The sequence below is a fragment of the Abramis brama genome, assembly GCF_963993115.1.
Source record: "Abramis brama genome assembly, chromosome: 15".
NCBI lineage: Eukaryota > Metazoa > Chordata > Actinopteri > Cypriniformes > Leuciscidae > Abramis > Abramis brama.
The window spans coordinates 2,814,717-2,841,396 of NC_139977.1; the positions used below are offsets into that span (position 1 = coordinate 2,814,717).

The 26,680-nt window shown below is 38.8% G+C and overlaps 1 protein-coding gene across 2 annotated transcripts; it reads right to left on the reverse strand.

The window, feature by feature from the left end:
• Positions 1-1,862: 1,862 nt before the first annotated feature.
• Positions 1,863-25,819, reverse strand: vdac1 (voltage-dependent anion channel 1). Of its 2 annotated transcripts, none has more exons than XM_084137856.1 (11): positions 24,138-25,819; positions 21,094-21,142; positions 19,435-19,658; positions 18,365-18,434; positions 15,567-15,616; positions 12,324-12,476; positions 12,185-12,237; positions 10,436-10,663; positions 6,793-6,943; positions 6,250-6,307; positions 1,863-2,705 (listed from the first exon to the last, which is right to left on the reverse strand). In XM_084137856.1, exons 4-11 carry the CDS (start codon positions 18,429-18,431, stop codon positions 2,614-2,616), a joined length of 852 nt encoding a protein of 283 aa, XP_083993982.1. In that variant the 5' UTR covers positions 18,432-18,434; positions 19,435-19,658; positions 21,094-21,142; positions 24,138-25,819; the 3' UTR covers positions 1,863-2,613. The 2 variants fall into 2 exon arrangements, with proteins under 2 accessions (XP_083993982.1, XP_083993983.1); XM_084137857.1 differs by having other exon boundaries at positions 21,041-21,142; positions 24,138-25,245.
• Positions 25,820-26,680: the final 861 nt, after the last annotated feature.

Consider the following 26,680-nt stretch of genomic DNA (forward strand, 5'->3'; position numbering starts at 1 on the left):
AATCCAAAATGAAGGGAAATAAGAATAAGTGTTCAATATTACTGAATATATTGCAAAAAGTACATGCATCAAAAACACGATTAATATATTTACTGATGTGTGCATTTACTGGATAACTTCTATGATTTTGTAAATTATTTCATTTTGAAATATATTTATACGGTTATGTCCATATATAAGCCGAGGTTTAAGCCATGTTGATTTACATGAAGGACTGAATCAAAACATTAAAGGAGTTTCTTATAAAGTTGTTATTAAAACGTTTATCAGTAAACACCATTTACAAAAAGTTATGGATTTTGAAAGGTTGCATCATTGATGTTTATATCTGAGGATTTGGTTAAAATGATCATGCCGCTGGGGATAGCCCTAATTATTTTATTCTATTAATTTTCCAGTCACACTTTAGTTTAGGGTCCAGTTCTCACTATTAAATATTAACTACGACCTTTGCTTTAATAAACTTCTAATTACTGCTTAATACTTGGTATTCTTAATTCTTTGACAAACAGCAAAGGAGAATGTGAATTACAGTAGGCTATGTAGTTTTTTTTTTGCGTTCATCAATTTTCTATGAGAGACTTAAAAGGGGAACTTTTTTTCTGAAAGGAAAAATATACAATGCATCTTTTCCTCAAATCTTAAAAACATGTGAGTGTTTACATCTTACATTGAAAGAAATCAGACGATGTCTGGATCAGAATCTAATGCAATTTAATCGAGGCAATGTTTTACCCTAAATGATGCATGTGTGAACTGCAATAATAGGCTATATCTCAAACATATATACCAATAACTTTTATAACATCCCTCACATTGGTTGTAGTATTTAAAAATGTACTTCTTTTTTTATAAAAAGTTAAAACAAACTTGTTTTAAAACATACTTAAAGTCCCCCTGTGGTCAATCATTTTATCCCTTAAAATTCATCTTTGATTACATTACATATTTAAGTGTTTTTTCCTTGAAAAATGTCTCCATGCCTTAAAATATCTTGAATGTAACTCGACACCCTTGCCTCATTTAGTATATGTGGTTCTATGAATATGCAAATGAGCCCCGCCTCCACTCACTCACTCAGCTCAGAGATCCACTGGTTGACGATCACACGTTGATCTGATTGGTTACAAGGTAGTTTGTGACGTCAGAAACACCAGCGATTTCAAAGCGTGTTTTTGAGACTGTCTTTGGTTCACTGCAGTTTTAAGGAGGAAATACTCAGCAATGGTGTTGACTTATGAATTTACACATGGTTTGTCTTAAAGCAAATTAAAAACACCACATAGACACATAAACAACATTAAAGCAACACCAAAGATTCTTTTGTACCTTAAAATGATGTTTCCAAAATCGTTTCAGTGGTTCATCAAGTCGTATCAGGGTGAACGGCACTTCTGCATTCGCTTTGTGACCCTTCATCGGCTATAACCGCACTATTAAAGTTTGCCAGATCGGGTAGCGGATCTGTAGTTCGAATGAGACATAAGAAACTACAAATTTGACGATAGGTGGAGCCTATATAAAAAATAGCCGTTTCTGATGTTGCAAGACATCATACTTTCATAAAATCATGCAACATACTCTACCTTGTCTGTGGACATTGTTATTTCCAAAGCCGGTGCTGGATAAACAAATAGCGCGCGTGCGACTGTAGGCTAAATTATTTACGACAGCAGTAATGGACAATTCCGCTTCCAACCTGTAGGTGGACCGAAGAGGAAAAGTGCTTTGGTGTTGCTTTAAAAGCTGGATTTTCACCACAGGGGGATTTTGAGTAATAATAAAGCTTGCTCTAAAAGTCTTTTGCATATAATAACTACCAATATTCTGTTTTTAGTAAGAAACCAAACTGCACAATCCAGTGTGGTCCAGGTCCAAATGTTTTATTCAACTTAAAGTAACCAAACTGCTAAATCCACAGTATGCTAATCCAACATTTAAAAACGGAAGACTACGTCCACATATTCACATCTTTCATGCTCTTCCCCGGCACATCTAAAGGTTGTTTCCAATCTCCTTTAGTTCAGGGACAGCTGAAAGAGTTTTGCCATGAAAGGTACAGGCAAGTATGCAGTAATAAAACAATAATGGACAAGATACACATGTGGGTTCACTCGCACAGACGAGACAAACACGAAACGCACCCAAAAGTCTGGTGTCTACCACTAAAGACGTGAAGGGGCTCCTACAGCGGCCCTCGAGTGTATTCTTATGTACGGGTCCCTTCTTTCAAGGTTAGTTGGGGTGAAAACCGTGGATCAGGAATGTTGTCAGCTAGCATTAGTGTTTTCTGTTGTAAACATCTCTTTCTAGCCAACGGCCGAAAATATTGGTGAAATATTCTGTCACAATCAACACTGAAATAAATAATGTCAATGATGAATTGAAAATACATTTTAAAGCCATTTATGCTCTTCTTTCAATCTGTGTGACCTATAGCAGTGTCTTTCCTTTAGTAAATACACTCTCTGAAGAAGTGAGCCTCTACTAATGCATCATTTGACCGAGTGTGTGTCCTCGGCCAGGGAATCTAAGAGAAACAAGGTTTGTGAGGGAAGGTATTCAAAAAAAAAAAAAAAAAAATCAGTCAGGATTATTGCAATCCTCGGCTTCCTATGCCTCAAACTCCAGACCCAAACCCAGTTTGTGTCCACCAGCGTTAATGTTCTTCCCATCCAGAAGAGCAGAAAGGGTCAGCTTAATACCTGAGTCAAGAGATGGGAAAGAGTTAGATGAGGAACATTCACATCCATGAGAACTTACTGAAAGTAAAGGATCAGTTTAGTACAGCAGTAAATTCAGGGTTCGTACAGATACTGCAAAATGCAAGTATTCAAGCACTACTTTTTTGGTTTTCAAGTACTTCAATCAGAGATCTCACTTATCAAACAATATCTTTATTATCTTTCGAATTCTAAAAAAGGTAAATAGATAAAAATATAAACCAATAAAACAAAATGGTACAAATAACATGCAACAGATGCAATGACTGCGGTAACTTTAACCATTGAAAGGATACTATGACAAAGACATCGCTTTACTTATTCAAAATGGTTTTTCCCTCATTAATATATATGATTGACCTGAAGAATGAAAACTGTATCATATTCTTGGATATTTATATGAGCAATATCATGCTCACAGTCATGCGAAACAGCTCTATATCTATATCAGATGGGCTGCAGCATTCATTTCATCGATAAAACAATCTTTTCACAAAAAATTAAACACTAATTTCACATGTATTGTCTTTCAATAAATATGGCTGTTTTCAAGGGTTTCTCAGGACTTAAATTTCAAAAAGTCAAATTCAAGTACTTCAAGCACCTTGTACGAACCCTTACTAATGCTGCATTGGTACATAAACACCACAAGCCAAATATCTTTAAATAGTTTAAACCAGGGGTGTCCGATGCCCAGCTGAGTTCAGAGTTCATGCACATTAATTCAACAGCTATCAGCCTGTAGCCCAAGACTGGTTTCCCACTGAAGCGAAGGATGGGAGAGTCCTGGGAAAACTAGGTTGCTGCTGGAAGAGGTGTTATAGAGGCCAGCAGGGGGCGCTGCTCACCCTGTGTGAGTCCTAACATACAGTGGACGTAGTGTCCGTGACTTCACCCGTATGTTTCTGAAGAGCATTTCTGAAGCCCAAAGTGGGCGGAGCCAGCCGTTGCTATCTTGGAGCGTCACTCCCGGATAATGGGCAAAGAGGCGGGACGTGCGTGGAGCTGAGGTGCCTGGTTTTAGGTTTACAGGCCTATTTCCTACACATATTTTTGAGGACATGTCAACAATTTGTGATCCTATAATGCCCTTTTCACAAGGTGTAAAATAAGTCTCTGATGTCCCCAGAGTGTGTATGTGAAGTTTTAGCTCAAAATACCCCACAGATATTTTTTATAGCATGTCAAAATTGTCACTTTTTGAGGGTGAGCAAAAACACACCGTTTTTGTGTCTGTCCCTTTAAATGAAGAAGCTCCGATTACCTCACGCAGTGTTAACAGCTCCGATAGACCTCACACATACACACACTGAAACTTTCAAAAACTTTAGCCTTTTATGTTAGTATTAACTGTTAGTGAACATCCAACACCGCCCACACTGCTGAGAGCAATGTTAGATGAATAAATAAATATGTCCTGCACGCTTTCCTCTCAATAAAATAAACGCACAAAAAAAAATTAAAAACAGCAAGTTTATCCGATAGCACTTTATCCAATAGATTGCTTAAAATCAAGCAGCTTTACCGTATTAAACATGAAATACTGTGTCACAAAGGTGTTTAGCAGCCAGAGCTGAACTTTTACAGAAAAGCTGTTTCAAACTCCCAAAACGAACTCCAAACGAAACAATGTCACATCAGTTCGTTCTTCGATTTCGCTTAAATCGAAAATACATTTTTAAATTGACCAAAATTGTATTAGTCAGTTAGTCGACTTATATATTATCGACTAAATATTTCTTATCATTTGAAACGCATGTAGTAGAAACTTTACAAGTCCGTTCGATCTGACATTAACCTACATAAATGTGTGCTATTATTAGGCGGATATCCAAGTGTTTATGCGCAGTTGAAACTGAACTATAGTGCGCTTTTCCTGATAACTTTACTGCATGACATGGAGGTGCCAGCGTTTGCATTTTTTCCTGATAACAGCAGAAACAACATTCATTTTTGGTCATATAAGATAAGCATGGTTCGAATTACGTGGGAGCCAGTGGGAGCTGAGCTCCCATAGAGAGAGGATGAGCTCCCATGAAAGCAGTAAAATCATACACCTGTGGGGGTCTCTAAAAATCATCAGCACCATTATTTTAAATTATAAATAAAGCACTTTTTCCTTCAGACTACTGTAGCATGACTTAAAAGATAGGACAAGATGCCAAACACATGGATCTCGCGGGATCTCGGATCGTCATCACACTACGGTACATCCTTATGCTTAAATCAAGTGATAAAAGTGCCGCTGCGATCATTGGCGCGGATACTGTGTTTGTTTGTTTGTGTCTTCACTCGGGCGCGCTTCAATCCGTTGTGGAGACTCTCTATTCGTTCCAGTAAAATTACAAAACAAAATGCACACAAACGTGTCTCTGCCTGATATAGAACCACTTATAAACATAATCGAATTTGCTAAAAAAAACTGGACCACTTAATTACATGGTCAAATCTGTCGGATCTATTTCACTCACGTGAAAATTCTCAACAAATTAAACCAAATGTACTATTTAAATTGAATTGTGTTACCAACGCTTTTTTATTAAATTTGTATTATATTTACACATTTTTATATTTTTATATTACATTATTAAGCTACCGCGCCTGCTCATAGGCTACTTTTTCTTTTTTTTTTTTTAGACCCCCACAAAGATGAAATCATAATTCGAACCCTGAAGATAAGAGTAATGCATCATTAGAAACTGTAAAGGAAAACTTTTATTTGTGTATACTCACAATATCAGAAATATTTTTGTGCCTTTCTAAAATAAAGAAAAATCAGGATGCGCTTTCTGCCGTCTCAGTCTCTGTGAACTGGAGCGTGTCACAAAAATGAACCGGAACTCAGCGTCTAGGCCACTTGCCTCCCAGACGTGAGAAACAGATCTATAGAAAGCTTTAATGTCTACTTTTAAACGAACCAATTAAAATCTAAAACAGATGCTCTCTGATTATGTAATCCGCATGAAAGGTTATTTCTTTCTATAGATGCGTTCACTGGAGAGTCAGCATCATCATCATCATCATCATCTCTGTAGTCGACACTGACTCAGAAAACACTAGTTTATTGATAAATAATTAAAATGGCTCCTTGCTATTTTTTCCGAACGTTAACCCGAGTCCTGACTCTCTGAAATCATTGAAAATCCCAGGATCTCCTTTTTTGAAAAAAAGTAGGGGTGTAACCCTGGAATCCTGGCCAAATATGCCAATTTGTCTCAGTCTCAGTTTATAATGTGACCTTGTAAATGGTTTAAGGTAAAACTGAATATTAAATAAAATGCAATAAAATCAGAATATTGAGGTTATTAATGGATTTAAACATAGCATTACTTAGCAGCTCCTTTGAACTATTAAGCAATGTTTCAATTGTTTCTAGCAATCCTCCAGACGTTGATCAGCTGGGTTACTTTAGGACTGGAGGTCCTCTAGGAGCAGGACTGGACACGCCTGGTTTAAACGGTTGCATATGCATTTTGAACAGGTTTATTAAACTTGTTGCACATAATTTACATCTATATTTACTTACCGGGCTTCAAGGTTTGAGTATATCCCAGGCCGACGAGGCTAGAATTATTCACTTTGGCCTGTAAGACAGACAAAAAGTGTGTGAGTGGAAAAACAGTCATTATGTTCTGGGTAAGACACATAAGAAACAGCAAAATCTACTCCTTTCTTCTAACTCAGTCTTTACTCCTTTCTTCTACCTCAGTAAATGCGTTTAAATTCTTAATATTTTTCCATTTCGTAATATTCTGCAGAAGAGAGAAGTGTATCGTATGATTGAATTGGTTTCACATCACAGATTCATATCACAGATTCATATCGCGATACAGTATATCGTGACATCCCTAGAAAATATGCAATTACCATTTCTGTGGGGTGTAACGGAAAAGTAATATAACGAGTGGTGTAACAAATTACTGTAATAATATTACTTTTGAAAGGAGTAACAAGTAATGAATTAAATTTGATTAACGCACCTAACACACCCCTAATTCAACTAAATGTGTATTAACTGCTGCTGACTAAAAGTGTCAATGCTAACTTCACTCAGTTACTCAACACACACCGAGAAGGAAGCGTCGGCGTCGATCTGATACTTGGCCGCGATGCCGAAGCGGGTGTTGCTGTTCCCGGCGGTCCAGGCCAGGTTCACCGCCGTCTCCAGGTTATCATTCACTTTCTGGTAAATGGAGCCGCCGAATTCTGTTCCATCATTCCTGTGATTAGAAAACACATCATTCAGACACATCTTTTTCATCTTTTCAATTCAAAACTAAGCTTTTTAAAACAGTAAATGGCACTAAATTGACAGGTCAAATAGACTGCTCTAGAAGAAAAACACCACACACAAAACTGCCCTTTAAAGTCCATTCCTGTGGTGAAAATCCAGCTTTTAATGTTGTTTATGTGTCTATGTGGTGTTTTTAATATGCTTTAAGACTAACCATGTGTAAATTCATAAGTCGACACCATTGCTGAGTATTTTCTCCTTAAAACTGCAGTGAACCAAAGACAGTCTCAAAAACACGCTTTGAAATCGCTGGTGTTTCTGACGTCACAAACGACCTTGTAACCAATCAGATCAACGTGTGATCGTCAACCAGTGGATCTCTGAGCTGAGCGAGTGAGTGGAGGCGGGGCTCATTTGCATATTCATAGAACCGCGTATACTAAATGAGGCAAGGGTGTCGAGTTACATTCAAGATATTTTAAGGCATGAAGGCATTTTTTACAAGGAAAAAACATTTAAACATGTCATTTTGATGATCAAATGAATTTAAAAGATAAAAAGATTGGATCTTTAAAAGATATCATGTATATGTGTTATCTAGGGTGTTTTTACTGCAAAGCCCTAAACAACTGCACAGAATTAACTCACTCTTTTATTTGAGCCTCATGATATAAAGACGTAGGCAGTGACATTAGTGCGTTCCTTCCTGCAGCAAAGCCCTAGACAAATCCAATCGCCAGGGAATAAACAAATATATAAATAACCCACCTTTCTAACCTTGAGCCTGGAAAAACAACACGCATGGAGAACCCTATCCATCTCACTAATGCAGATCCAGCGTTCAGTACGACATCTCACTAATGCAGATACTGGGTTCAGTACGACATCTCACTAATGCAGAGACTGGGTTCAGTACGACATCTCACTAATGCAGAGACTGGGTTCAGTACGACATCTCACTATGGCTGTCAAAATTGTTCAAAAATGACATTCGAATATTCCCTCTAAAAAACACACGAATATTCGACCTATTCGAACATCTGGTTGCGAATTTTGTCAATGACGCACATTACGTCAATAACAGGACAAATTAATACAAAGAGACATAACTACTTGTATAGGTAGTTTATTTAAGTTTAAACATATTTGACAACGTATTACCTACACAAAAACAAACAAGTAAATCTCCTAATGGCCAAGACCGCAGACCTCACTCTCGCTCGCTCACTCGCAGGCACTCTTTCTCTCTCTCGCCCTCACCCGCTGCGTTCACACACCAAACGCGAATAGAGCGTCTGGCGCGAGTGATTTCAATGTTAAGTCAATGTAAATACGCGTTTACGCGCGTCTGGAGGTCTTGTGGCGCAAATGAGGCGTCACGCTCTCCGCGCATCAAACTTTTGCTTTTGACGCGCGAATTCAAAATGTTCAAGAGTCCAACTAGACGCGGTAGACGCGAATCCGACATTGAGCGCTCCGAGCGAGCTGTGCTGTGGTAAAAATTTAACTTTTCCTTGACATGAAACGGTAAATAATCAAACCAGTGGAAGCCTGCAGTGCATGAAACTGCTGTATCTAACCTACCTTATTCATGCTGCGCAATATCTATTCAGTCAGTACAGTAGCCTACTCTTTAGTAATGTTTCTGTTTACCGTTAACGCTTCTTCCTGTGACCTGTCCCTGAGGCAGCGCGCCTCTGCTACCGCGGGCGTTTTTCCACATTCGAATATTAATTTTCACATTCGAATTTCTGTTTTTTAAAACTATTCGAATATATATTCGAATTTAGAATATTCGTTGACAGCCCTACATCTCACTAATGCAGAGACTGGGTTCAGTACGACATCTCACTAATGCAGAGACTGGGTTCAGTACGACATCTCACTAATGCAGAGACTGGGTTCAGTACGACATCTCACTAATGCAGATATTGGGTTCAGTACGACATCTCACTAATGCAGAGACTGGGTTCAGTACGACATCTCACTAATGCAGATATTGGGTTCAGTACGACATCTCACTAATGCAGATCCAGCGTTCAGTACGACATCTCACTAATGCAGAGACTGGGTTCAGTACGACATCTCACTAATGCAGAGACTGGGTTTAATACGACATCTCACTAATGCAGATCCAGCGTTCAGTACGACATCTCACTAATGCAGATATTGGGTTCAGTACGACATCTCACTAATGCAGATATTGGGTTCAGTACGACATCTCACTAATGCAGATATTGGGTTCAGTACGACATCTCACTAATGCAGAGACTGGGTTTAGTACGACATCTCACTAATGCAGATCCAGCGTTCAGTACGACATCTCACTAATGCAGAGACTGGGTTCAGTACGACATCTCACTAATGCAGATATTGGGTTCAGTACGACATCTCACTAATGCAGATATTGGGTTCAGTACGACATCTCACTAATGCAGAGACTGGGTTCAGTACGACATCTCACTAATGCAGATATTGGGTTCAGTACGACATCTCACTAATGCAGATATTGGGTTCAGTACGACATCTCACTAATGCAGATCCAGCGTTCAGTACGACATCTCACTAATGCAGAGACTGGGTTCAGTACGACATCTCACTAATGCAGATACTGGGTTCAGTACGACATCTCACTAATGCAGATATTGGGTTCAGTACGACATCTCACTAATGCAGAGACTGGGTTCAGTACGACATCTCACTAATGCAGAGACTGGGTTCAGTACGACATCTCACTAATGCAGATATTGGGTTCAGTACGACATCTCACTAATGCAGAGACTGGGTTCAGTACGACATCTCACTAATGCAGAGACTGGGTTCAGTACGACATCTCACTAATGCAGAGACTGGGTTCAGTACGACATCTCACTAATGCAGAGACTGGGTTCAGTACGACATCTCACTAATGCAGAGACTGGGTTCAGTACGACATCTCACTAATGCAGAGACTGGGTTCAGTACGACATCTCACTAATGCAGATACTGGGTTCAGTACGACATCTCACTAATGCAGATACTGGGTTCAGTACGACATCTCACTAATGCAGATACTGGGTTCAGTACGACATCTCACTAATGCAGAGACTGGGTTCAGTACGACATCTCACTAATGCAGAGACTGGGTTCAGTACGACATCTCACTAATGCAGAGACTGGGTTCAGTACGACATCTCACTAATGCAGAGACTGGGTTCAGTACGACATCTCACTAATGCAGATACTGGGTTCAGTACGACATCTCACTAATGCAGAGACTGGGTTCAGTACGACATCTCACTAATGCAGAGACTGGGTTCAGTACGACATCTCACTAATGCAGAGACTGGGTTCAGTACGACATCTCACTAATGCAGATACTGGGTTCAGTACGACATCTCACTAATGCAGAGACTGGGTTCAGTACGACATCTCACTAATGCAGATACTGGGTTCAGTACGACATCTCACTAATGCAGAGACTGGGTTCAGTACGTACACATTTGTGTGCAGCTGAAACTCGTCGGTCTTGTATCCGACAGCGAAGTTGCTCTGAGAGATCCGGTTCCTGCCGGCCTCGAAGGTCATCTGGTACCCGGCCAGCCAGCCCTCGAAGCCCACCACCACGCCTCCATGCACTGCGGTGCCGTTGATATCGTAGTCCACGTCACAGCCCAGGTTCAGGTGATCGTGCTGGAAGCTGCTCTTGATCTTCCCGCTCTTCTTGCTGTGGGAAGTTACGAAAGAAGCCATAAGAAACGTCAGAAATTCAGAAATGTATTGGTGATTCTGTGCTGCATTTGTGAGACTCGTGTGGAAAAACAACAACAACACTTAATATGAGGAAGTCATCAACTAATATGTGACTCTGGACCACAAAACCAGTCACATGTCACACGGGTATATTTGTGGCAATAGCCAACAATACAATGTATGGGTCAAAATTATCGATTTTTCTTTTATGCCAAAAATCATTAGGATATTAAGTAAAGATCATGATCCATGAAGATATTTAGTAAATTTCCTACCGTAAATATATTACATTTTTTTTATTTTTTGTGAGTGAATGCAGCACAATCGCCAACATAAATGAACAACTTTAAAGGAGATTTTCTCAATGTTTCGATTTCTTTGCACCCTCAGATTCCAGATTTACAATAGTTGAATCTCTGCCAAATACTGTCCTATCCCAACAAACCACACATCACTGGAAAGCTTATTTATTCAGATAATTGACCCGTGTGACTGGTTTTGTGGTCCAGGGTCACATATAGAGTTAATATACTATTTGATTTTCACATGTTTATTTAACACTATTGAAGTAGTCCTGATTCAGGGGTTGGACAAGAGCTGCACAATTCACGAAATTGCGATATGGCTTAGTGACATTATTGATGGGCATAATTTTTTGAATGTTACTAATTTAAAACATGATCAAAACAGTAATCTATTTTAATAACAAAAGTTCAAATAAGTGAGCAAATGACAAATATGGGTATCGGCAGTTTATTAAAACTAGTATCGTCCCAAAACAAAATCCTATCCATGCATCCCTAATAAGGCTAATGTTTTATGTATTTGAGGAACGGGGAAGGCTGTCTGTGTCTAGCATTTGTCGTCGAGTCATAGTCAATAGCCTAGTGTCTTAAATAGCCTGTGCAAATCAATTCATCTTTTATAAAAAAAATGATAATATTTTGGTCAAATATCAGAAAAAAGTACCTATACTTTAACATAACTATACTTTATAACTTTTTAACCTTTATACTTTTTTATTTATTTGTGTCAAATTAGTGAGATCGGCGAAATAAGCATAAGCTTCAGCCGACACCTTTTCAGTCAAGCAACTTTTTTTTTTCTTTTAAAAATATTGTTTACACAGTAATTTAATTTTCGTTTCTATGTTTGCTTGTAAATTGTATTTCTTTTTTTTCCTTCTTTTGAAGTTGACCGAAATTTGTAAGTTGATGAAAACGTAATAGCATGCACTTGCTGCCTCAGATGCAGCTGTTCAAATGATGGACAAAACACACATTTTCCAAAATTTGCTGGTCAAAATCCTCGTAACTACATTGAGTTTAATTTTGGTCAAATGCTAATAATATGACATGCAACTGTCTGACTATATGTACTTTGACTTTTTTTTTTTTTTCATTTCCTGAAAAGTAGCGTTTTTGGACATGCAAGTTTTCCACCCGACATCTGCATTGATTATACTGGAGAACAGATGTGGTGAAGAGGCACATACCCAGTGTTTGGAGAAAAGGAGGAATCAAATGTCAACTTCAGCCCTTTGGCCAACTGAGGAAAATAAAGCAGCATTCATGTTAGAAGACTGTAACTCATATCACATCATGTGCACTGGATCAGTTTTCCACGTCTCTCACCTGGTCTTCCAGAGTGATCTCTGTGCCGAGAGTGTTGTCGGTGTTCCACTTCTCGGTGAACGTCAGCCCGTGTTCGGCCCACTTGTACTTGGTCTCCAGCGTTCCTGCTACCTTACTGGTCTCTGTGTTAGCCGAGCCGGAGCTTTTAAATTCCTACAGTAGCAGGAGAACACATGATGAGCACTGATAAGGACAAGTATGAAAAAATGGTGAGTAATCGCTCAATCAGCGTTTCAACTGTGGAAAGACATCAGTAAAACAGCTTGTAAACAATGATTCACAAAATCAGAAAAGCCATTCAATATCCATAAAATTGATAGTTAGGAATAAAAATTAACTCTAGAGAGGAGCATATATGAACTATAATCAGGGCACCAGCATCAACATGAGGGGCTTTCGCACCGGATAGTTCTAGGAACGAGCCACCAGTGTGTTTTCCCGAGAACTAATGGTTCCCATAGGAAGGTTTTCCTGGTTGCGTTCGCAGCGCCAGCAGGAACTCTGAAGTGACGTAAGACACGCTTGTTGTTGAGACTTTTATTTTGACGGCGCTGAGCTCACAGTGCTCGTATTCTCCGTGTTCATTAGTGTACGATCTGTCTAACAGTGCTGTCTCATACGTTATCAGACAGAACTGTTACACACAGAGAGTAGACAGTGATGAAGAGTTATTAGCGTATGCCGTGTGTCTGATGTCCAGTGTTGATGAGCAGAAACACATAATCATGTTTCTCTTGATCTCCTCAAAGTGGCGTTGGATTTTCTCCTCAGCGTAAAGGTTTAGAGGCTCATCTATCACTGTTTTACATGTTCGTAGAGTTAGTTTGTGGAGTAAATATATAGGCTATAATCTGTGTGTTTACAGCTTTAAGAATGGCGGGTGTTTCGCATGCGTTCGGCCAATCAGCGAACACTAAAGACACTGATAGTTCCTACAGCGCTGGTTTAGACCGACTCTAGGGTAGGAGGGTTAGGGTTACATTAGTTATTAGCTAAATTAGTTCCTCCATAAGGTCTTCCTAGAACTGAAATCGTTCCCAGTTCCTGCGGTGCGAACGCGCCAAAATCCGGGAACTTCCGCCAATAGTTCTAGGAAAAGGTTCCTCCGGTGCGAAAGCCCCTAATATTCTTTGTTAAAAACCATAGATAACCAGGAAACTAGGAGAGACATTGTGAAACATTGAGCAAACAAGTTATGGAATGCTTTTCAGTCCACAAATCACCAACATTTACCATTTACCATTTAATGTAGAAATGCTAACTGTAACCATGGTATTGTGACAGAAATAGTCTAATGTTTTTACATTATTAATTTCTGGTTCATTCAACCTTTTGAGAGTGAATTTCAAGCACTTTAAGGACTTTCAAGTACTTCTCACAATTTCAAAACACTTCAAAGCTCTAAATATTATCCGATTTAAATGTTATTTTTAATGTGATAACCAGTAACATTAATGTGATAACATTATTTGTTCATCCTTAAAAGATAGTCCCCATTTGTAAAGCTCAAAGTTTCAAGATCTAGGAAAACTAACCATTAGTGGCAAACAAACGCTTTTATTTAAAAATGAAAAAACATGAAATTACCAGTATAACCAGTAGATGGCGGCAGAGGAGCACTTATTGACTTATTAGCCATTTCCACTCACTAATATATATTTTTTTGCACAAATTTTGCTTTTAAATTTATATTTAGACATAATGAAATCACTATTATAAAATAACGCATAAAGAAGTATTCTGTAAAATGGGTCAAATCGCTTCTAGTTCTGTCTTTTGAATGCGTTTTGTTAAATATAGAGCCAATTTACTCAAGACCTTTATTTTTCTTCTTCTCACTAACATTCAAATATTTAAATTGAATAAAATGGCAACATTGAAAAGAACTAGCTAGCTTAGCTGATTATCTTAAAGGTCCATAGATATCGGCGTTAACACTTTCTCAGCCTCGCTTTTATATAATCACTGAAGCTGTCGGTCAGTTCAGTATGATACTATAGAAGAACAATGGTACATTTAATAAGAGAAGGATATTTAAAAAAATTCCCTATAAAATGAGTTTTTTGCATGTTACTGTTGTTAACAGAAGTTCATTTCATCTGCATCTTAACTCCAGCTCAGTGCTTTACTGTCAAACGTGCATTTCTAAGAAATAAATGCTAACACTTTACAATAAGGTTCATTAGTTAACAGTAGTTAACTACATTAATTAGCATGAACTAATAAGGAACTGCACTTATACAGCATTTATTGATGTTAATTTCAACATTTACTAATACTTTATTAAATCTTGTTAACATTAGTCAATGCACTGTGAACTAACATGAACAAACAATGAATGACTGTATTTTTATTAACTAACATTAACAAAGATGAATAAATACAGTAACTAATGTATTGCTCATGGTTAGTTCATGTTAATTAATACATTAACTAATGTTAACTAATGAACCTTATTGTAAAACTGCACTTACTGATGCAAAACAACAGTAATTTAATAATTAAATACACCTACTCTTCTCAAATGTTATTCTGGAGCCCGGATATTACATATGCACTACATTTTTTTCTTAACCTGTTAGAGTTGTCTTCATTATTTAATTTATGTTTAAAACAAACTGTCATGAAAACAGATCGTTTTAATGTTTATACTTAAATATATAAACTGCATTATGCGCTAATTAAATGTCATGTCGGTTTTATTTGAGAGTTGATGATTATATCCAAATTAAGCACTTAAATATAAACTGTTATAATAATGTGCAAGCTGCCAGGATTCCCTGTATAGTTTACAGCTTCAGTTGAGAGACTCTCTCCCTTGAATGGACACGTACTAAATCAAAATACTAATTAAATCAAGAGCCAAAACTGATTCGTGAAATCAGTGTCAACAACCAGGCCTAAACTCTTCTGTATCTAAAGACAAAATCCTTTGTCATTTCCAAGTCCTTTCATTGTTGATGACAGGTTTAAGTGTGCGGACATTAACATTCCTAGCTCATACTAACACGAGTAAACAGTCAAAAGGTCAAGTGCTCTATACATTTCTTAGCGTCTACATTAACCTCATGGCAGATTCTTGCCAAAAAAGAAAGCATTAAAGATTCTGGCTTTTTAAAACTACACATCAGCAGCATTTCAACTGAGTTTGTCCCTCAGTCTGATTCTGTGAGTCAAATAGACATTTGAACAGAAATCACGTCAAGCGTTGTTGATTTTGTCTATGATCCACTGTCTACTTACCAATCCATTCTCTGACCTCGTTTTCAAGTCCAACTTGATAAGACCAAAACCTGCAAATGACAAAGACAGGCATCACTAACACAAAACAGCATGAAGAGCGATCGGTGTGTGATCTGACTGTCCATAAACCCCAGTGTTAAGCTGTGGATGTAGTGAAGCACTGCTCTGAAAGCACATTACTGAACTGAAAATCCTCGTTTCGCTCCTGAGAATACCTCAATATCTCAGGGAATTACACATGCACTTTAATAAGCTGCTGGAGACTTCTGACCAAAGCAAGCCAGGTTTTCAGAGAAAGTTTCCACCAACTGTGTGAAACGGCTGATCGATAAAATCAAGTAATTTCATTATATTATAACAGATGTTCTGTCTGTTTTTGGAGGACTCGCTGTTCAGTCAGTCTAATAGACTTCTAATAGAGTGCAACAGACAGGTTCCTGGTGTAGAAATTTATTTTCTCCGAAGTTGGAGCCTTCTAGACTGAGAAAAGCCTGAACATCTATGTTTGGCTCATGTGGATGAAAGACAACAACTCCCAGAATGCACTTGCTTTGCTGCCCTACGAGGACACTCCCAAGCCACGCCTACCGGTTATCCAGTATCGGAAGAAATGAGACAACTAGGCTATTAGTCGACTCGAAACTGAAAAGACGCCGTGAGATCCCCCTATGGGCGGGTTGAGGACATGCGGAACGAGCTCCTCCTACTGGCTGTAGTCTCGCCTCTGGACAAAGCCTCCCATGACGCTAAATGACGATTTTAAGTTGTTTCTACCGTTATAATGATAGAAAATCATTTGATATTGTGCCGATTTGTGTCGTGACTCGTGGAAGTCTCGCTATAGTTCAGTGATGAAATATGCGTGTACTGGAAATGGGAAGCCTCAGGTGCCGCTTCTAGAAAAAGCGTAATATTGAACTTTGTGCATCCGCCATTGTCACCGCATGTTAATGAACTCTCACGCAAAAGAAAACGAATCTCTGCACGTTTTATTTTTCATGATACTATTTATTTTGTGCTTTTTGAACAAAAGAGATGCTTTTCAGTTTTGTAGCTGATTGTGACCAAATTTAGTTTTTCATCAGCCCTACAAAATTATGACCTTCGCAAGAGTGCATTCTGTACAGATCACTGAGGGCGGAGCTATGCTAATAGGGCAGAGTTTGTCAGCAGTAGTGGGTGGGACCTGTGCTATAGGGCGGAGTCTGTCAGCAGTAGGGGCGGGGCCTGGTCTAATAGGGTGGAGTCTGTCAGCAGTAGGGGCGGGGCCTGTTCTAATAGGGTGGAGTCTGTCAGCAGTAGGGGCGGGGCCTGTTCTAATAGGACAGAGTCTGTCAGCAGAAGTGGGCGGGGCCTAATCATATGTGACGTCACAAACGCTACAATCTGCAAACGGCTTGTTCTGAGACACTGCTTATGATTTATGGAGATTTAAAAAAAGAGGAGTGTGTGGATTTTTACCATTAAAGGGTGGTTGTGTACACACACTGCCGACACACATTTATGTTCAAACTAGTGCTGTGAAAAGATTAATCGCGATTAATCGCATCCAATATAAAAGTTTGTGTTTGCATAATATATGTGTGTGTACGGTGTATAATTATTTTGTAATATAAATACACACATATGCATGCCATGTATACATTTAAGATTTTTTTATTTATATATAAATTATTTATATTTATATATAATATAAATTATGTATAAATGTATATACAGTATATACATGCAAATATTTCTTAAATAAATGCATGCATGTGTGTGTATTTATATATACAAAATAATTATACACAGTACACACACATATATTATGCAAACACAAACTTTTATTTTGGATGCAATTAATCGCGATTAATCTTTGCCCAGCACTAGTTCAAACACTATTAACACACACAAACAAAAATATCTTTGGTCCTCGCCAATGTTCAAGACATGGTTACAGCCTTAAGGTGCGTTTACACTACCAGCGACAAAGCGACAGGATCCAGTTCATTTCAATGGAGAGTAGGTGATTTCCGGCGACAGTGACCGTTGGCGACTGGATGGGGCATGTCCAGTGATATGTTCAACTTTATTCAAATGAAGAGTGACTTTTGGGAGCGACAACCAATAGGAGTGAAGTCAGTGGAGTCACGTGATCCGTCACCCTTCAGTGCCGAGTCCGACCGAGGCTAGATGAATGAGAAGCTTATTTTAGCAGTCAGAAACTGTCCTATAATTTATGATATGTGTCCGTGTGCATACGGTGGTACTCGCCGTGCTGACTCCGAGACTGAATGCTTTCATGAACCCATAGACCAGTGGTTCTCAATTTCAGTCCTCGTGACCCACTGCTCTGCACATTTTGTATGTCTCCCTTATTTAACACACCTGAACCAGATCATCAGCTCATTAGGAGAGACTCCATGAACTGAACTGAGTGTGTCAGATAAGAGAGACATACAAAATGTGCAGAGCAGTGGGTCACAAGGACTGGAATTGAGAACCACTGCCATAGACCGACATTTGCCCGTTTACTGCAGTTAAATAGCCTCGATGGCAACGAGCACATCTTTATGCATTTTATACTGATTCCATTTATATTTAGACTTTTCCTTCCAAAATGTTTGTTTGTAGCGGCAAGAAAACTGATTTGTTGTCTACAACATTGGAGTAACATCCGTGAATGTCACTCACAAACATTACTAGGCAACCAGTAGTGGGAACGCCCACTAGCGACCTCACCGCCAGCCACTGGCAAAGTCGCTTGTAGTGTGAATGCACCTTTAGCGCTAATATAAAAACAGATGAATTCATACCGTATCCTTTGGTGAAGATGTCCCTGGCAGACTTGCCCAGGTCCACATATGTCGGAGGAACGGCCATTGTCTGCAATGCAGAGAGAGTGTCAGGTGAGCAGGACAGAAGATGGCAGAGGTCACGGCAAGGTCACACAGGGAGCGGCGCATGAACACATGCGACTGTTGCTCACTGCAGACAGAGCTCCCTATCTAGACGTCATGAGTCTGACAGTCACCTCTGTGGCTCTAATGGGCGTTGCTTGACCTCATTAGGGATAAGGTTATGGGTTCAAGCTCCACCCCTGCATCCAGAGAGGAGGGGCTGGACGTCAAGCCCCACCCATTGGCTCTGCAGTGAGCAGCCTCTCCAAAGATGGACCAATTCAGCCCCGGTGAGATATTTTACACAGTAAAACCGGCCTAATGTTGGTTGACACATGAATACATCAATCATACACACATTACAATAAAAGCCTATTCCCTTACACACACTATACGTGATCCATGCGAATATTTCTCTAAGAATAAGCCAGAGAAGTTAAGCACAAAGAGCATATTCTATGCATGAATCAACACGAGCTCTACACATAAAAGCATCAGACTCAGTGGCGCAGGTTTTTAGGCCACTATCAGAGTAGATTGAGGATAAATGAGCACAGAATCACTGCTTGTCAGACACTTTCACACATCAGTAACACTTGCAACACTGTAACACTTCAATATTTCCTTTGGTTTGTCAAAGCGATCTGCTTGCGCAGCGAGACAATGACAAGAGTCATGCGTGCGCGTTTGCATTTAAATAAAACCATTAAAATGCAATAACATAAACAGGATGAATTTATTTAAACAGCACGTGCACATTTGATCAGGATAGCGCGCACTCGATGCTCATGCACAGACACTGCGAGCGCATTATAAGCATGAGTTGTGCCATTCAGGCCCTGCTCGCGACATTGATGCGCTTCACCATCCCAATCATCATCCCAGAGTCACTAAAACACTAGAGATACAGGCAATCACATTCACCCTCAATGACCCTCACGACTTTATAATCTCCCGCAGGATAAAGGTCTCAGATCTGAACATACCTCTGTAAGGTCGTGAGGAGGACAGGACTCAGCCGAGAGGAGGAGAGACGTGCAGAGAGACACGAGTCACGACAGACTTACACAAGAGAGCGTACGCAAACTGCGCCGCGCATGCGCAGTAATCCGGAGCATCATCAGCAGATTCCTTTTTTTTTTCTTTTTTTTTTTTTTTTTTTCATCAGCGGATTCCAGATCATCACACAGCACACACCCGGATGACAGATCTATAATAGAGATAGATAGAGTTTCCTGGTCTGCCAGAAACAGTTGAGCATGTGTTGATTCTTTGCACAGAATATGACAGAGAATGAATCCAGTTTACAGAATCATTAAGCTACGAAATACCAAATAGTATCTCAGTAAATACGAGATCCAGTGGTTTTGTGTGTTTATTTCAAAAATTGTCTTTTATTATGATAATAATTTTTGTTTATTATGTCTTCCAAAATAAAACTTAAGCATCATCATATTTTTAGAAATATTTCTGAATAGTTTCAATAATCTTCTGCAGTATTGATACACCGATACCTGCTGCGCTTTCTATTTAACAAGTATATAGTTTGTTGCGCTGTGTTTCATAGTAAAGCGCAGCACTGTGTTTATTTACACGTAAGCAGCTCGTAATCCGTCAGTGTTTTCTGTCTCAGAGAGTCTCGATTCACAGTAAATGTGAAAAAGACAAGTTTGATGCGAGTAAAAATGAAGAACAGAAAGTCTTTATTGTCATTGTATTGTGCAAAATAAAATGAAATTAGGAAACTTTATCGCTGCACACACACACACCGTCATCTTGCTAATGACATACATGCTTATTACATATACATATACTACATGAAGTAGAGCACTGTGTCAAAAGCTTCGAAGCACCAGTGCAGTTTGTTGTAAAAGCCTCACTGCTTCAGAAGCCACTGGAGTTTTTTTAATCAGATCTTGAGAGATTTAATTTCTTCTTTTATCTTCAGTTGATTTCATCTGAGGGTACGTTTATGCGAGTCGCGACAATGATGTGCTTAAAATGGAGAAGCTTTTCCTTTGAGTTTTCCGCGTACAGACGACACCTTTGTCAAAATGATCCCCATTCACACGGATCCGTGAAAACTATAGACTGAACACATAATACGCATGTGCATGACGTCATCATCATCACAGATTCGCGTTTTTGCTGTTTACACGGAGACCATTATCAAAAACTTGCACTGTGAAACTCGTTTTCAAAACTTTGCTTTTTCAGGCACCTAAAGTGCCGTTGTCATGTGAAAGAACGGCCAAAACGCATAAAAAGTTTTACGTTTTTAGTTAAAAACAGTGTTGTGTAAACAGTCCCTAAGGCTGTGGCTGAAGTCAGTTGTAGTTCTTGTTTTTCTCTATTCTTCCATGATCCTGCTTGTTAACAGCATGTGTTCATCATTAATGCTTAATTATCCCTTAATTAATCACTTAATTATCTCATTAACTTAACACTGCATCAGTGTTACTTTAACACTGTAGATTGGGACAATATGTACTCTACGCAGTGTTGATTTAACACTGGGGATTTTTGACTTTGACGGCGCATGGAGAGTTCATCTGAGAGGAAAACACTGTGATGAGAATAGATCAGACCAACCACATTCTTGGATCCCCCATCACTGCACATTTTGCATGTCTCATGCAACACACCTGGATTCAGGTCATCAGCTCATTAGAGACTCCAATGCCGTTTCTCACACTGTAAAAAAAAAAAAAAAGAATTCTAATTTTACGGAAAATAACTGATTTTTTTTATGGTAGTTTTCTTTTATTTTAAATTGTACTCAAAACTCTGTAAATTTAAAAACAATATCTGTAAATTAACAACTGTTATTTTAAGTATTATGACTAATGACAATTTACAGTAATTCACATTTTTATACACAAATTACTGTATTTTTGTATTTTTTTCCTTTTTCTAAAATTATACAAATGTATGTAAAATTACAATAATAATCTGTAATTGAACAGTAACAAAACAGTCAATTGATAAAACCGTCGAATGACTGGCAGCTGCCAAAAAAAAAAAAAAACCCCTGTAAAATTAAAGTAATGTACCATAATTTAAATAAGCCAAAAAACTGTTATTTTACAGGTTTTTCATAAATTATTACGATCAAACACCTTCATTGTAAAAAAACAAATTGTAAAATTTGTGCAGGAGATTCATTCAGGCCTGTCACTGGTGTATTTCTCAGTGGCAGTAGCACTAGATGTGGGTCTGTGCCAGTTTGGATCGCTTTCTTCAATGCATGTTTAACAGTCTTTATTGCTCTTTCAGCAGGTCCACTGGACTGAGGGTATCCAGGACTGGAGAATGTGAGCTTAAAGTCCCGTGATGCCGCAAAGGACTTCATCTCGTAGCTGGCAAATGGTAGGTTGTCACTCACTAATTCTTTCGGGATACTCTGGCAAAGACTGATTTCATCTTTTGTATACCGAGTGGGCTGATTTGTCGGGTAAATTCAGTACCTATTTTTGGATATTTTGTCAAATAGTCCACTAGCAATAGATAAGACTGACCTCTCAGCTCGAAGATATCTGCTCCAACCTTCATCCACGGGAGTTCTGGAACGTCATGTGTGATGAGTGGCTTTTTTGATGTAATGGCTGGAGTTGTTGGCAGGCGCACATTTCTCCACCATCATCGCTATGTTTAGTGCCATTCCAGGCCAGTAGAGGGATTTTCTTGCTTTGGCTTTTGTTCTCTGGATACCTTGGTGAGCTATGTGTAGCTTTTCTAAGATTACTTTTTTAAAGCTCTGAGGTATGATTATCTCCTCTCCTAACCATCACAATGCCGTTCTGTATGCTGATTTTGTGCCGCATAGGCCAGAAGCTGTGTAGGCTACTGTTCACACCACGTCTTTTCTGTGGCCAGCCAGTCTCTACCTTCTCACACAGATCTTGCAGCACTTGGTCTGCTGCAGTGGCCTCTTTCAATTGTTGGAGCATCTGTGGCCTCCAAACCATGCACAACTTTCTCATCATAGACATCTTCGCCATCATCAGCCTCCCTACTTACAGTTGCACGGGATAGTGTATTGGCAATATGCATGTGCTTGCCCGGTGTATATACAGTACAATGTTCGACTTTTGTAGCTGTAAGAGCATTCGCTGCAATCGTGCTGGGGCCTTGCACAGTTGTTTCTGCATGATGAAACTGTACTGATGAAACTTCCTTGCTGTGAAGACTATGGCGAGTAGCTCTTTCTCTATTTGAGCATATCTTTGCTCAGTGTCAGTGAGTGCTCGTGATGCATAACACACAGGGTGTCCCTCTTGCAGAAGACAGGCTCCCAAGCCATCTTTCGATGAGTCAGCCTGCACTCTAAAAAACAATTCTGTGGCTTAGTAAATATCACAGTAATATTTAACTTTATTAACTTTATAAAATCTCTGAATATCGTTTACTTGATTGTTTGAGTTAAACATACCAAAATAATTGACAAAAAATCCAACAGTTAATTTTATCTAAAATTTACAGTTATATTTATTTTATTTTTCACTAAAAGAATTTAGTATTTGACTAAACAATTATTTATTTATAATACACTTAATATATTTGTGAAATTTCTAGCAAAATATTTGAGAATGAAGAATTAAACTGATCTATTTCAAGAAACAAAAATATTACTTAATTTAAATCAATATTATTAATATATAACACACTCTTAAGAGATTGAGTAAGTTTACTCAATTAAAACAATGCTTGAAGCGTTTCTTTCAGTTTGTAGCGAACAGACAGTGGAACATTTCTGCATCCATGGATCACCGGTGTGAATGTCGGGTCACTGTCGGGTCACTGTCGGGTCACTGTCGGGTCATGTATATGATGGACTCCTGGGAACTCACCTAATCCAGTGAAGACTGATGGATGCATCTTGACCAGCTCTTCTTTGGTTGACACCGACTTTTTTGCCAGCAGCTCAATCCTTTTCACTAGCTGCAGCTCCACACATGCTGCCCAGGATCGGCATGTCTGATTGATCGGACACATAGAACTAATGTGGCTGTAGCTTTGTGGGTCTTGCATTTCAGTGACACAACACCTTTTGGGGTGGAGCGCATTCCCCCGAATGCTATTAACACCGTCGATGTAGGCTGTGGCTTAACTGGACCAGGGATCTTCTGGACAATGCACAGAGGTAGCACATTTGCCTGTGCACCTGTGTCTACTTTGAATCTTATCTCTATGCCACGGATGGTAACTGTCGTGTACCACGCACTGTCCTTTATCCTTCCATCTCGTGCACTTGTGCGAGTCTTAAAATGGACATGGAATCTATTTCATTCATTATGCTGTGCACTGCCTTTGCTCTGCTATCGTTGCGACTAGCTGCGTGGCATACCTTGGCAAAGTGGTTACCTTATAAGATACTGCTCTGAAGGCTGGGCATTGCCGTGGCTCATGACTCTTTCCACATCTGCGACAGTTTCGTGTTGCTGGTTTCTTACAACTTTTGCTCCTTGCACCAGGTTTTCTCTGTTGTGTCACTTTTTCTATAGCATTTACTTGAGAGTCTTGGACAGCCACGGCATTTTGCATTGCCTGTATCTGTGTTTTGCCTAACTCAGTTGCCCTCAATAGCTCTGTGTGTGTAATGACAAGTCATTTTCACGAAGTAATCTTTCTTTGAGAGAAGGGTTTGTTATGCTAAACACCAGCTTGTCTCTAAGCATGTCATTCTCACCTGGGCCAAACTCACAGTCTTTGCTTTTTTGTTTCAGCTCTGTGATGAATCTGTCCACTGTAATGCCGTCTGCCATGGGATGAGACCAGAATTGATGCCTCTCAAACACAACGTTTTTTTTGTGGGCTGCAGTCGTCTCGGAATGCTGTGAGCATGTCTTCCATCGTCTCATTTTCTTCATCAACGAGATGGATGGCCATTTTACTGAACTCTCATACAAGACACAGGCATGAGCAATCAACAGATGATCAGTCCAACACAAAAGTCAACTTAATCAAACACCAAATGTGTCAAACCAAATCCATCACACTCTGCACACAATACAAGCCCTCACACGCTAGGACATGTCTCACAGCACGAGCATGATCATTCTCCACGCTCTCGCACTTGATCTTCTCTCGTCTAATGCTTTTGCTCGCTCGAACACTTTTATTTTTGGCAGTTGAGGGGCGGGACTTGCTGTTTTAATAACCTCAAATGTCATTGGTTACTTCCCCCTTTCTGGAAGTCAGTTGTGATTGGACGCCCGTCCAATGACCCATAATTCACTTGACTTGAGACATCACTTAATTTGTTTTTATTTTATTTATTTATTGTGGTTTATTAATGTGTAATGTGATTTAATGCATTGGTAATATAGAATAGATTCTTACCAGATACTTTATTAACAGGAAGTCTTAGGGGTACTAGTGATTGCATTCTTGTATTGTTAAGAGATATTTACAGACTGTAATGACACATTGTAAATCTACCAAAATGTTTATACATTTTTACATTTTATATTTAAAACACAATAATTTGTGTTATTGCCATTAAAATATTAAAAAGAAATTGGAGCAAAATGGGAATGCAAAGTCATATTTGCTGTAGTTCACCACTACATTACCACTATACTCCCATTCACCACTATTTACGTTTACCCAACGAAAATTATATGTGTTCTGAGAACCTCAGAAATGTGAAAAGTGGCCATTAAATAGTTGTAAATATAACAAGGGCTTTGGATGAAAGATAAATTACTTGTTTATATCAATAAGCAAGTGTTGTTGTGTAAGCTTTTTGTTATCCTCCTGTGTATTACTATTATGTCAATTTTGAGTGGTTCGGTATATTTTCTATTAAATGTAAAAGGGGTTCTGGGTTCTCAAGGTAAGATACTGTACACAGCATGACTTATAACTTACAAAAGCCTTTTTAGAATTTGCTGCAGAATACAGAGGAACTCAAACCTCTTTGAACTTGAACTTGAACCTCTTTGGACTCGCTCTTGACACAGTCTCCACTAGTCCTAGTCTTGGACTTGGCAAAGGTGTTCTTGACTACATCCCTACAATCCAGTTTGACTTTATTTCTTTCATACTAAAGTTCTTATGGGGAATAAACAGAGGTTTAGATGTTGATGTCTTATCAAAAAAAATAAATAAACATATCACCATTATGGTGATCAGTGTTTGATTTAGCTGAGCTCTTCACCCTTGACTTTTCAGCATTAGTTTTTGTTTTGCTGCTTTAACTGTTTATCTACATGTTTGTTATGGCAAAAAAAAATGCAAAAGGAATTAGGGCTGATATTGTCATCATGTAGTGGACTGATTCACTGATATCACTTATATCTAAGTATATTAACATTTAATTCTGAACGGCCAAAACGCATAAAAGGTTTTCTGTTTTCAGTTGAGAACAGTGTCTTGTAAACATACCCATGATGTCTTCTTTTACCCGTGGCTGGAAGTCAGTTATATTTCTCTTTTCTTCAGTGATTCTGCTTGTTATCATCAGGTGTCTTCAATAATGCTCAATCCTCATCACTCAATTAATCACTTAATTATCTCATTAACTCCAATTAGTGTGGACACTGAGTGTTCATTTCATCTGGCCTACATGGAAACTGTGGACAAAACTTGACTTGATAGAAATAATAAAACAGAAAATGAAATAATTAAATTAGTGATCTAATCTGATTTATTTATCTAATAAATTTCAACATCATTGACAATTTTGATTACAATAACCTGTAGATGTAGGCTACATGGAAACTGAGGACAAAACTGATTGGGACCCAGTTACACACAATTTTCAAAGTAGTCAGATCCCAATTCTTTTCACACTGCACAACTATGAAGTGACAATCAGTCGCTGCTGTGTGTGCAAACTGGATGATGGATCAGCGACTCTGGTTTTCACATTGCGTTAATTTTCAAGAGGAAGAATCGCCGACAACTCTGTCTGGTCTGCAAACTACATTTCACAACCAAACACATGCGAGAAGTGACAAGAAAATAATGCTAGATCACTCGTGCATGAGACCGGAGTTCTCGTGTGAGACTGGAATTGTTATTAAAAGTGATAGACCGCAATAAGCTTACGATCCAAATTGTCTGTGTGCTGATTTGTTGCGAAAAGGAGAAAAAAGAAGAAAAAAAACACATTATATTGAGGAGGAAATGATTGGGGAGATGCGGAGAGCGTGAATTGTGTGTTCTGCAAGATTTGGGGGTAAATAAATCAATTTGTAATGTTCTGCTGTTGCGGCTGGTCAGGCA